We start from the raw sequence: 12912 nt of genomic DNA on the forward strand, positions 1-12912 counted from the left end.
TGTGTTGTGTGGTGGGGGGGGGGGGGGTGGTAACCAAAAGTAGGTTGTGGTTACCTATATATTGGGGAAGGCCATCAGTTCAGGTGGTGCATTTGTTGGCGGTCATCGGTATGATGATGCTTTCAGGGAGGTTTCACTAGTGCTTATTAGTTTAAAGATTTTAATATTCACCTGTCTAGTGTGCTGGGGGTGTTGTATTGCCTAATTAATACAATGAGAAACCATAAGTGTTTATCATTATACATCTCATTATTTCAAACTGAGTAAGGAAAGGTAGACTACCATATGACAACTGCAGTTTAAGGGCTGTCCAGCAGGAGATAGTAAGGCCCTTCTGCCTTCAAGTTGAGCTCCAGGAAGATAAAAAGACACAAATGAATGTGAGTCTTTATTACATCATTTATTTTTTAATCAGATACATTTACTGAATTTTTGTATATACAAATATACAAAGCAAGGAAAAAAAAGAAGGATCATTCTAAATCAACAAAAGGAACAAAAGAGAGAACCTTTGTGCATTCCTGCAGTGACACAATGCAACGTACCCTGTTTCCCCCGAAAATAAGACCTATCCCGAAAATAAGACCTAGTACTATTTTTGGGGATTGCTAAAATATAAGACCTACCCCCGAAAATAAGATCTAGTTGTGACCATTTCCGAAGCCAGTGGTGGCATAAGGGCGAACTTGAACAGCCGCGGGAGAGGCAGGAGAGAATCAGCGGTGCCAATGAAGCCAGAGCTAGAGGAGGGAAACAGGGTACGTTGCATTGTGTCACTGCAGGGAGGGAGCAGAGCCGCATAAGCCGATGCCTCTATAGCGCCGGCTCCTGTCACAGGCGCAGTGATACCAAATGCACTCCGCCTGTTAGGAATCGATAGTGAAATCGCGCTTCGCTCATTCTGGCCAGCGATTGGTTAGCAAATTGTTCATAGAAAGGTACGGCACCCCTGATTGCCCTGATCACCATATTTTTGTGAATGAATGCATGTACATGAATACATGTAGACTTTTCTACATGAATAAGTGTGGATTGTTGTACATTAAAAAAAAATAAAATAAGACCTACCCCGAAAATAAGACCTAGTGTGTTTTTTTTAGCCAACAAAAATATAAGACAGTGTCATATTTTCGGGGAAACAGTAAAAGACACTATAATCCTTTATACAGTGACAGTTATAGCAAATTGTTCATAGAAAGGTACGGCACCCCTGATTGCCCTGATCACCATATTTTTGTGAATGAATGCATGTACATGAATACATGTAGACTTTTCTACATGAATAAGTGTGGATTGTTGTACATTAAAAAAAAATAAAATAAGACCTACCCCGAAAATAAGACCTAGTGTGTTTTTTTTAGCCAACAAAAATATAAGACAGTGTCATATTTTCGGGGAAACAGTAAAAGACACTATAATCCTTTATACAGTGACAGTTGACTACAGATATACTCTAATAATGTTCAAGTAATGACCACTGGCCATTTCACTCAAGAAATTAAAACCTTCAGAACTTTGTATTGACAATTCAGTACGGGAAATTGTGGTTTATATTGAATGATGTAGAATATGTACAATGGAGATTGCATGTTAAACGTAGCTGGTCCAACAAGATGGCAATCAGTTGTTTTTTATTTTATGGTCATATAATCAGCCTTTGTATTTTGAGATTATCCAGCAACTTCTGGCTCCCTTAGAGGATTCACCCCCTAATAGATAAAGGGATCTGAATTCTGGAGTGTTAAGCCAGGGGTGACATATGCATTGAAATGTGGAAGTATGTTCTTTCTGCTGAAAGTTGAGTTTCTTCAAGTGTAAAGTGGAATTTACAGAATGAATCCACATCTCAGCAGAGGGTGTTGAGGGGGATAGCCATACGTTTGTGGTATTATTTTTCTAGTTAAAAACAAAATCCTGGTTACGCCTATTTCCTTTTTTTCATGGTCCCCAAGATGCCTATTTTATGATCCAATGAGAGAGTAAGGTTGGAAGCCCAGTTTATGAGTAGTGATGGGCTCGAAGTTCCAGTCGAACGTGAGTTCGACTTGAACATCGGCAGTTCCTGATCACAGGAACTGCCAGGGCGTTCGGCGGACAATTCGCCCGATGAGCTCCCCACAAGGCACTGCACTTTGTGAAGCCCTAATTGTCTAAAGCCTTGCACCTGACCACAGGTCAGGTGCAATACTTTGGCCAATCAGGGCACAGAGAACTGTGAGAGCCATGATTGGTCAAAGTCATGATGACGGTGCCCAATCATGGCTCACCTGTCAGATGCCCTACAACTGGGGAATCCCTGCGCAGGGTGAGGCTGAGAGTTGTATCGCCACATTCTTGTGACGCCACGCTCGGTTTAGACTGGTGTATACTCACGTGTGATTGACGTAAAGCGGCTTCGGGCCAGGCGTACGTCACACACGTGAGAGCGTAAAGTTGTGTGCCAGCATACAGCTTATTTATGCTCATGGATTAAACAACATATGGAAGATTTATCTCTGGATTGCGGCTTCCCCTTTTTTACACTTGGATTTAGAGCTCATAGGTATCATTTATATCAAGAAAAAGTAGATAAATCATGTTCTATACTTGTGTTTCGGCTGCCTATGGCTTCTTGGTATGTTTAAAGTTTTCTTCATAAATCCATGTTTATTTTATCTGAAAAATCAAGACTTAACAAATCTGTTAATGAGCCATGCGCTATCTGCAATGAGCCATGCGCTTTATGAACTTGTCATACATTGGGCTCTAAAAAGCATTCAGTTCTCACTTCTGCTGTTGTTATTTAAAGGATATAGAAGCCTATTAAAGAGATACTCTAAGCAAACATCAAAACATACCACTAAAATAAAATGAATGTAAATTATTTTTATTCTTTTCTTCAATTTTCTTTTACCACCAAAAGGATTATCATTTACACACATCTGTCACACTGTACAGTTCGAAGGATGACTCCACTACTTCCAAGTTCAGTTTTACAGCTTCCTGTGGCACCTGCCTATTGAATGAATGCTGAATTAGTAGTATGATGAAATTGATTCACTGTCCAATGGGCAACCAGGAGGCAGACGGATGACACCATGAATCAGGAGTGTCAGCTGACTGTCTGTGCAGTGTGGCAGAGGTGTGTAAATCTCAAACCTAGCTGAAGAGAAGGACATATCCGTTGGAATGTAAAACATACATATCATATACAGTATGTGTGTTTCAGTGATGTTTTAGCAGTGAGCCTGGAGTCCTGCTTTTAATTCAGCTTTGCTGTTCACTCACATATGTCTTACATTGTACACATACCATTTGGAACTAATGTTCTGAAAAAGAAAAAAGTATTTAGGATTATTTTGTGGTTTTTTTTATGTAAGCCGAGTCCCTCCTCCCAAGAAATGACGCTCATATTTTTTCTGAAAGGAATATAATTTATTACATTTGTTTCATTACAAAATCTGCTACATGACTGCAGTATTTAAACTTTTAAAATCAGGTATAGAACATACATTTTTACACACATTTTGCATTGATGTGCTTATATACACTTCAAGTATTTAAAAAACAGTGCTAAAGAACATTATAAATAAATACAAAGTAAATCAGTAGAAATCACAGGCTTAAAAATCATTTTGTTTTTACAAGTGATTTACAAACATACATGGCTATTACTATGTGTACACATAACTGTAAAAGGCGATTTGGGCTTAAAGTAGACCTAAAACAATGAGAAGACTTTCCTGCAAGACATTGAAGAAAAATAATTTCACTGATGAAATATTGAACAGTGACAGAGTTGTTTTTAAAATAATAATAACATCAAATTGTAAGCGATATTTCTAAAAGTTAGTGTGACCTAATCCCTAAACACCTTGTCAATGGTATTCCCAGGGTGGAAACGGCAAGGTCAGGGGCGTAACTACAGATCACGGTGCCCCATGGCAAAAATGTGATGAGGGAACTAAGGACCTCTCTGAGTTGTGATCCCTCTTGTGCATCTGACATCAGCTTTCCAACCTCTCCAACACTTAATGATTTAGTACTATGTTATCTTCACGTTCTATGTTTAATTAGCCTCAACAACCTAATGGGGCCCTAATGTTGGATGCCATCTGGAATGACAGAAAACCCTAGCACGTCGTGTTCTAAGAGTTAACATATCAAACAGAAAAGTATTTTTTAAGGTTGCCTTCATTTTTAACATTACCAACACACCTACACCTAGGGGATGATTCATAAATCTTCCGCCCAACCATAACCTGGGCAAATACTGTGGAATTTCCCATGCTCCATCAAGCGGTGGGAATGCCCTGCGAGTGGCATTCACCCACCATATAGCTGGTTGGAACGTTTATAAATCAGTCCCATATGGTTTTAGAAAAAAAAGAATAAAGCATACCTGTAATGATATTAGTAAACTAAGAGCACCCTGAAATCCAGGCCACTTTACTATTGTTATTCCCTCACATGGATCATTAGGAGGATATTAGTGTTATGAGCAGTCACTAGTACTAAGCCGTGGGAACCAATTGGCTAAAGTGCCAACTTCCTAACTAAAGTCAGTATTAGTATAATAAAGCTTCCCAGTTATCAGGGTTCCTTAGGTGTTTTAATAGAAAGCTGAGACTAAGTAAGGCATCCACTGGGCGATATAGTAACATCACCACAGGCTTGCGTCAACATTTTTGGCACCAAAATTTCTGTGAATGATGTAAAACTCATGCTGGACGTGTAATTGTATTCATTGTACATATATAAAAGACAAAAATATAATCAACTAAAAAACAAGTGGCACATATTTACATGACGCTGATAAACAGATAATGCATGCAATAACGAAACAAATAATTTGTATATTAACCCCTTCGTGACTGACGACGTACAGTGTACGTCGCCAGCATCGGGGCTGTTTAAACAGACTCCCGGTGACTTTTGCCGCCGGGACCCTGTTTAAACTTGTAGAGCCGACTGTCGGCTTAACATAAGCGGTTGTGGCAAACGTAAGCTTTAATATAAGCTAGAATTAATATTCTTAATGCTGCTAAGTTCATAAATCTAGTTGAATAAAAAGGTTTAGCTGTACCACTCAAGGTTATGTGAAGGAAGATACTAAAAAAGCATTCTTAGAGCAAAGTGCATATTACAATTGAATACTTCCTTCAAAGCAAATATGTACTCAAGGAAAGATTCGGCCTACCATTGTCGATCTCTCCTCTTTCATGCTCATTTAATAGTAGGGATGCACCAATACCGATACTGAGCATTTGGACGAGTGCGAGTACTCGCCCAAATGCTCTGATACTTACCCCGATACCGTAAATGCCGGTCAGAGTGAGATTCCTTCTGACCGGCAGTGCTACGAGGGAGCATGGAGACGGCTTCCTGGCCAATCAGGAAGACGGGCTGCGGGTCATGACCTGCCTGCCAGCTTCCCGATAGGCTGGGAAGCAAGCTTCACGCTGCCTAGCGACACTGCGGGGCAGCCTGGCTTCCTCACAAATCAGGAAGCCGGGCAGCAGGTCATTACCCCCTGCCTGGCTTTCTGATTGGCTGGGAAGCTAGCTTCACACTGCGGGCAGTCTGGCTTCCTGACCATTCAGGAAGCCGGCTCCATGCTCCCTCGCGGCACTGCCAGTCACGAAGGAGTGTGAAGCCGGCTTCCTGATTGCCTGGGAAGCTGGGCCCACGCTATCTCAGGATGCGGTGTCGGTACTCGGTATCGGTGAGTACTGTAAAAAAATATCGGTACTCGATACCAAAAAAATGGTATCGCTGCATCCTTATTTAATAGCTTTAAAGTTGTCTGGGTCAATGACCCTGAATAACTAGTTCACATTGCACAGCAGTCATTTGAGTGAGATCTCCTACTGGCCAGGATCTCAGGGAACCCTATAGGTCTTTTATCCAACAGTACATTTAATGCAAAGCTATCTAGTGCAGAGATGGATAATTCATGGTTGCCATGGCAACTTAGAAAAAAAACAACAACAATTCTGGCAACTGGGTCATTGAGAGCTGGAGCATAGATATGGGGGATATCAGGCTATGTCTCAGACAGGTACATAACTAAGGTGGGCTACTTCTTTTGTCTGGGAGGCAGACACTATGAATGGCACTCGATGCTCTACAGTGGTGGGGTGTGGCCAGACTGAGGAACAGAGCAACACTGCAACTGGTAGGTAACAGTGGTCCCATGCCACAGGAGGGACAGCACTGCGGAGTAATGGCAGGGTGCGCTGGAGTGAGGCACTGTTACCAGACATGGTTGAATGGCTGGATGTGCTGTACATGTGTTCTGCTGTGGCTGACATTACAGCTCGTATGGAACATTATTTTCGGAGTGATCTCATGTACATTCATATTGTCTTATACCTAATGCAATATAAGTCATATCATGCACTAGGTATAGTCTTGTTTAAACTGTAACTACTGCCTAACAGTATGTATCTTTCCGCTACCTATATAGCCATGGGCAAGTTGTGTAGTGCTGGCTCCTAGGTTTGTAAAGCTGGCTCCTAGTTTTGGGTGAGATTTGTTCAAGCCTCATCTAGTGTATACAATTTCTTGGCCAAACCTGAGAAAACATGAAATCACATGTTTTGCAAATCCTTCCCTATAGTTTCTAAATATGAAAATAATTAATTATAAGAATGGTAATATTTTATTTAAGAAAAAATAATTATATTGAATAAATTATGTAATAATAATGTCCAGTGCAGTCAGAAAACCCATTAATACAACTAATTCCTTTTATTTAAAGCAGAATTCTGGGCAAAACGAGTTTTGTTTAAATAGATAGACACACATCTCTGCCCTGATGAAGGGACCCTACGCGGTCCCGAAACGTTGGATTATGCGATATGTGTGACGTTTAGTCCAAATACATGGACATTTTATTAATTTAATTTGCTGAGTGCTGGCGATTTCTATCCTTCATTGACTGTTGTGCACGGCGCCATCCGTGATTGTCACTGCGAGCACCACTATTGCTACTTGGACCGGAAGCGCCACAAGGAGTGCAGGGGGACCTACTGTTTTCTGGAATTGTTTAAATACAAGAGGCATTGTGCATTCTTACTTGAACCTTGATTTCCTTTATCTTCATTCAATTCTTCAGTTCAATCCAGTAATCCAGCATGAAACAACTCCTGAACTTTGCCTCTGTGCAGGGCTCCCTGTAATAAAGACCAGTTAGCGCTGCTCTCTTGTGCAGGGTGACGGGTCTGGTGTCCGCCCTCTATGTATCCTTCATGATGTCAGCACTACATTCTCATTGTTCTATAGGGGTTTGCATGTAGTGCACAGAAAGTGGATTTGTATCCTTTGTGGCTACAGACACATTTATTTAGGTGAACCATTTTGTGCCCAGAGTTCAGCTTTAAGTAAACAGCAGCCAAAGTAACAGAAAAGCCCCAACACAAGAGAGAACAGGATACTGTTTACAAACAAGGGACTGTTCAAATTAAAAAATATAACCTGTGAACATTTTTAACTTCTCGTAGTGCATTGGGGGTAGAACTAATATGGTGTGGTCTCCATAGTGTTACTAACACAGAAATCAAACATCTAAATAGATGCTTATCCCACACAATATCAAAGATACCCACACTGAAAAAGAACTGTGAAATGCTATTGGAATGTACAAACCTTTCCACACATTCATGTGATACAAAAAAATACTTTCTGGTAACACAATGAAAAGGTATTCAATATGATGCATTCATTGTACATTCATCGGCTTGAAGCACTTATTTCCTGTTGGTTCAAACATAAACTATCCTCCTCTTGGTTGGCTGTATGGACCTGCTTTAATCCAGCGTGAAGGTACAATAGGAACATAACGGACATTACTGAACTTATCATGGAAGTACTACATCTTCCGATAGCAGCTTTTCATTCACATTCTTAAATAATGAACAGGTGCAAATCTTGACTTCATTTTATAATGGGACTTAGGAAATAATCCAAACCATAAACCTTCTGGAAGAGTTGAAGGCACTGTGAGTAGCACTGGCTTCTTACAACTTTTGCTGAATAAGAGTGAACAGAAATGTATGTAGATCTTTACAGAAACTCGTCAAGATGAATAATCCCATATGTGTAGGAAGGACGCCTGCTTGTAGTCTTATAATGCCGTGTTTGAAAGGACTTTCATATTCCCATTATTTTGCCTTGAAACTGGAATTCCTTTTTTGTACTTAAACCTGGAGATGAAACAAACACAAAACAAACCCATCAAAACTTGAATATGGTTGACAAACAGGATACTGTCATTTAGGGCAATCTTCCAAACAGTATTTATTGTTCTTCTGAATCTTAAAAATAGTTGCTCTGCCCAAAGGAGAAACATTCACATTTTGCTCTTAAATATGGAAAAAGGAGCAGAAATAGTTTTACAGAATATGATTTACACCAGCAAGTTTGTGGCCATCTGCTGAATGGTAATAATGTAGAACATGGGGGGGATTTATTAAATTGGGGCAGACAGAATCGAGAGCAGTTGCCTACAGTAACCAATCAGCTTCTCTCTTCAGTTTCTTCCTTCAATCTTTGAAAACGAAAGAGAGAAGCCGATTGGTTGCCATGCACAGCTGCTCCAGATACTGTCTCCTCCAGTTTTGATAACCCCCACCCTCCCCGTGTGCCTCGCTCTGCTCAAACGTGGCAGTCTCATGACACATTGGTAATCAAACAACAGCTGACGTCCCCTGGCACAATTCAGTATGTCAGACGCATCATTTGTCACTGTGTCAAAATAAAATGTCGCCTAAACACTTTGCATACCAAGTTGTTTAATGGGTGATTACAAATCATTTTGGAGGTACGAGGTTTCCTCACCCTATCTCCAAGTTTGTGGGTAGCCGGTGGTGGAGTTAGCTGGGGGTCATCAGCCCAGGAGGGGGATTAAAGTTCTAGGATTTGGGGGAAGTAGCTACTGGAAGGGGACGGTTACAATGTGTGTTATCAGGTGATGTGCAGCAGGTTGGTGTCTGGGGGTGTGCAGGTCTTTCGAGGTGGCGTCCACAGTTCATGTCAGATTTGCTGGTGGTTGCTATTCAGTCATTCAGTTGTGCCAATCATTATGTTTGTCAAGGGGGTGCAAAACTCTAGTGCAAATCAACTATACACCAGTGTTATCCCATATGCATACAGTAAATGGTATATTAATCTTATCCCATATATATTTTAATAGCTGAAGATAGAAAACCATGAGTATATGTTTCCAGCTTACTTCTGCATCCATTAACCGATTGCTGGAGAAAAGAGGAACTGTAGCACACGCTACATATAATGAGGGCACACAGAATCTGGAGCAGTTGGCCATGGCAATTAATCAGCTTCTCTCTTCAGTTTGTTCAGGTAAGCTTTGCAAGTGAAAGACAAAAGCTTATTGGTTGCCATGTGCAACTGCTCCAGATTCTGTCTGCTCCAGTCTTGATATATACCCTTCAATGTGAAAAATGAATGCCAATGTGTGGAACCAAGGAGGTGGCAGCTAGTTTGCCTAGTATGCTCCATTGGGTGGTTTGTAGAGCAGTAAGGTCTTACATTCATCTGGGTAAACTGGTCTATGTCCGTACCAATCTGCCTGTTGACCTGTAGCCACTGGTGTTTTATGCCCCAAGCTTTTGAATGACAGTGCTGGTTAAAGGGCCTGAGGCTTTACAGGAAGTTAGGAAGACAACCTTTACTGACAGAGATTGGGGGTTGTGCAGATCTGAAATACAACTGCTCTGAGGTGGGGTGGGTGGAAAGGGCAATCATAAGGATGTCTAGAAGTAAAGCCGAGGCATAGTATTCACATCACGTGGCACTCGTGCAGATAACATTACAGGGTAGTGCTTACACAGTTCCGATGAAATCCTAATACAACTTTAACCTACGTGGAAAGAAATATACGGTAAATATGATTTAGAAAAAATATCTTTATTGCCATCGCTAACAAAATCAGATTTGTCAGGAACACGGGATTGTCAGTTAGTCCTGGAATAACTGTCCAGACTAGACATCACTAACTTACACTAACCCTAATCATGTGGCTGTAATATATAGGGAAATATATATCTGACAGAGTGAAACGAGCTTTCTAGTGCACACAGATTATAATAAGCCTTTGAATTTATGCAATTTATTGTATTTGACTGTCAACTACACACAACGCACATATGACAGGTCTGTGGGACTGAAATGTGCCGCTGTCATGCAAAGAAACAGACATACCCTTTCACTCTGAGCATCTCCTCAATAGTATCCGGCAAAGGCATGCCATTAGTCTCTGGAAGGAAGAGGGTAAAAATCCCCACAAGAACTGTTAGACTGCCCATCAAGACAAAAGGGAGATGTCTGTCATAGGCACCTGGGAAAGTAAAGGGAAAAATATCACAAATAGTATTATTTTGCAAACATTCTTTAGATCAGACAAGTCACACTCCCTCACTACCACTTTTACCTGGGCTTGCCACTTTTATAAACTGATTTAAAGAGGCCAAGGCTGTTCTAGATCTTATAAATCTTACAATTACATACATAACTATACTGCTGGATATATCACAAATTTCTTCTTGCACCTTTATGCTTTATATATTTCTAAAGTGATCCAAGGAGGAAATAGACATAGAGACAAAGTGAACAATGTGTCTCCATTTCTGTTACAAACCAGAAACACTGCAAGAAGCTGCCTACCTCATTACCTGCTCACAGTGCATTTCTGCAAGTAGCCAGCATTTATACATTCCAGCAGCTAGTTTTCATGCCTTGTTCACACTGCATTCCCCCCAACAGCTTGCATTGACACCTTACCCACAGTGCATCCCTCCCAGGAGGCTGCATTCATCCCTTGCTAACAGTGCATCTCTACCAGCAGCCTGCATCCATATCCATCCCTTGCTCACAGTGCATTCCTTCCAGCAACCTGCATCCATCCCTTGCTCACAGTGCATCCCTCCCAGCAGCCTGCATTCATCCCTTGCTAACAATGCATCTCTACCAGCAGCCTGCATCCATCCCTTGCTCATAGTGCATTCCTTCCAGCAACCTGCATTCATCCCTGGCTCACAGTGCATCCCCCCCAGCAGCTTGCATTCATCCCTTGCTAACAGTGCATCTCTACCAGCAGCCTGCATTCATCCCTTGCTCACAGTGCATTCCTTCCAGCTACCTGCATTCATCCCTTGCTAACAGTGCATCTCTACCAGCAACCTGCATTCATCCCTTGCTAACATTGCATCTTAACCAGCAGTCTGCTTTCTTCCTTTAGGACCCATTCACACCACATCCAGATCATCTCCAGACCAGACAAGATTGTTTCCGGACCCAAAATGCATCCTAATGTATCCCTATGCTATTCCTGGCCTCTGTTCACACCAGTGCATTCCGTTCCAGACCAGACCAAAAAATACTGCTTGTCTTATTTTGCCTGGTCTGGAATTAACTGGAACTGCGGGTAGGTTCACACCATTTTTCAGACCAGATCTGATCTGAAAAATGGTGTGAACCTGCTCAATCCCAGTGAATTCTACCCAGCAACCTGTGTAGGGCTGCAGCTAACAATTATTTTTATAATCAATTAGTTGCCCGATTATGTTTTCAACTAATCGATTGGTTGTAAAAAAAAAAAAAATCTCTCTCCCCCAACCAACTAATCTTTGATGAGATTGCCAACTATTCTCATAATCGGTTATTATTGATTTAATCGATTAGTTGTTGCAGCCCTAAACCTGCGTTCATAATTATGTTTCCTGGCCATATCCATGGCAGCGCTGACAAATGGGTTTAGATCCAATTACCCTAGCTGACAGGAACCAAAAGGGTTAAACAAGGCCTAACCCTCTCTATAAAAGCCCCTCCTCCTGCTGACTTCCCCAGTCTTTTTGTTCCTGTCCCCCTAGGACAGGGTTGTTTGTATGTTACTGAGAAGTTTTTCTTTATTTGCCAACTGATTGATTTCGTATTGGCCTCAGGGGAGTTCAGCCTCTCTCCCCTGGGAAGTCTCCAAGACTCGGCCCCGTGCAAGGGTGTCCCCTTGGGGAAGGACAAACTTTGTTTCCATGAGAGGAAGCCGGATTTTCCATATACTGTGCAGCCTGTCAGACAGGGAGGGTAAGACTGTTGTGGTTTCACTTACCTGCTGTGCTGTATGATGTCCTTTTCACCTCGGCCGGCTCCCGCGGTCTTGTCTGTTTGTGATGTGTGGGCGAGACAGGATGGGCAGTAGCGGCTTCAGCTGGAGGTTTCTTTCTTAAATTGAACAAATTCACAAGAACGTAGTTATTAACTAAAAAAAGCATTCCCATCCTGGAATGGGAACACTTTTATAAGTTATCAATAAAATATTGTAGCTGCTGTTATTATTGGAAAGTTAAATAGCAAAGTGAATTAGTAATTTTTACATTTAGGGCCCATTGAAGAGTTATTCTGCTCAATTCTGCCTTCTGTTTGAATTCATTTTGACATTCATTGCATAGCTACATACACAATTACAAAGCTGGTCAAGCTGACAAAGACAAATGTGACTCAAAATAGTTCCTAAAAAAATTCAGTGGAACAAATCTTACCAAGATAAACAAAATAAGGGGATAAAATGCTGCCCAATCTGGATGCCATAGAACTGGCCCCAATTCCCATGTTCCTTACTACTGTAGGGTAGAGCTCTGCAGTGTACACGTATACCATGGAGAAGGCTGATGTAATCCCAAATTTCCCAAGCATGACCAACACGATGGACAAGATGCCAAGCTCTGAAATAAAATATACAATGGTTACAGGTTACGATTTTCCTTCACTCTGCACATAACAGAGCCCAAATATAATACAGAAAAACAAAGGAAATCCTCTACAAAGCAAGCAAACAAATGTTACTTTATCTTCTTTATGTGCGTTACACTCAAAGTTCTGTGTGGTCAGTATAAACAAGATGGACACTTTCAAGTC

The 12912-nt window shown here is 41.3% G+C and overlaps 1 protein-coding gene across 1 annotated transcript in view; it reads right to left on the minus strand.

Moving 5' to 3' along the window:
- Positions 1-7895: 7895 nt before the first annotated feature.
- LOC108792895 (solute carrier family 22 member 5-like) overlaps positions 7896-12912 on the minus strand; it is a 51898-nt gene continuing 46881 nt past the window's right edge. Inside the window, exons 8-10 of the mRNA XM_018563782.1 lie at positions 12537-12719; positions 10204-10339; positions 7896-8186 (exon numbers count right to left, since the gene is read on the minus strand). Coding sequence (XP_018419284.1) covers positions 8108-8186; positions 10204-10339; positions 12537-12719 — 398 coding nt within the window. The 3' untranslated portion in view covers positions 7896-8107. The remainder of the gene's footprint in view (positions 8187-10203; positions 10340-12536; positions 12720-12912) is intronic.

The sequence above is a fragment of the Nanorana parkeri genome, unplaced genomic scaffold, assembly GCF_000935625.1.
Source record: "Nanorana parkeri isolate BGI_ZX_2015 unplaced genomic scaffold, ASM93562v1 scaffold695, whole genome shotgun sequence".
Classification (NCBI taxonomy): Eukaryota; Metazoa; Chordata; class Amphibia; order Anura; family Dicroglossidae; genus Nanorana; species Nanorana parkeri.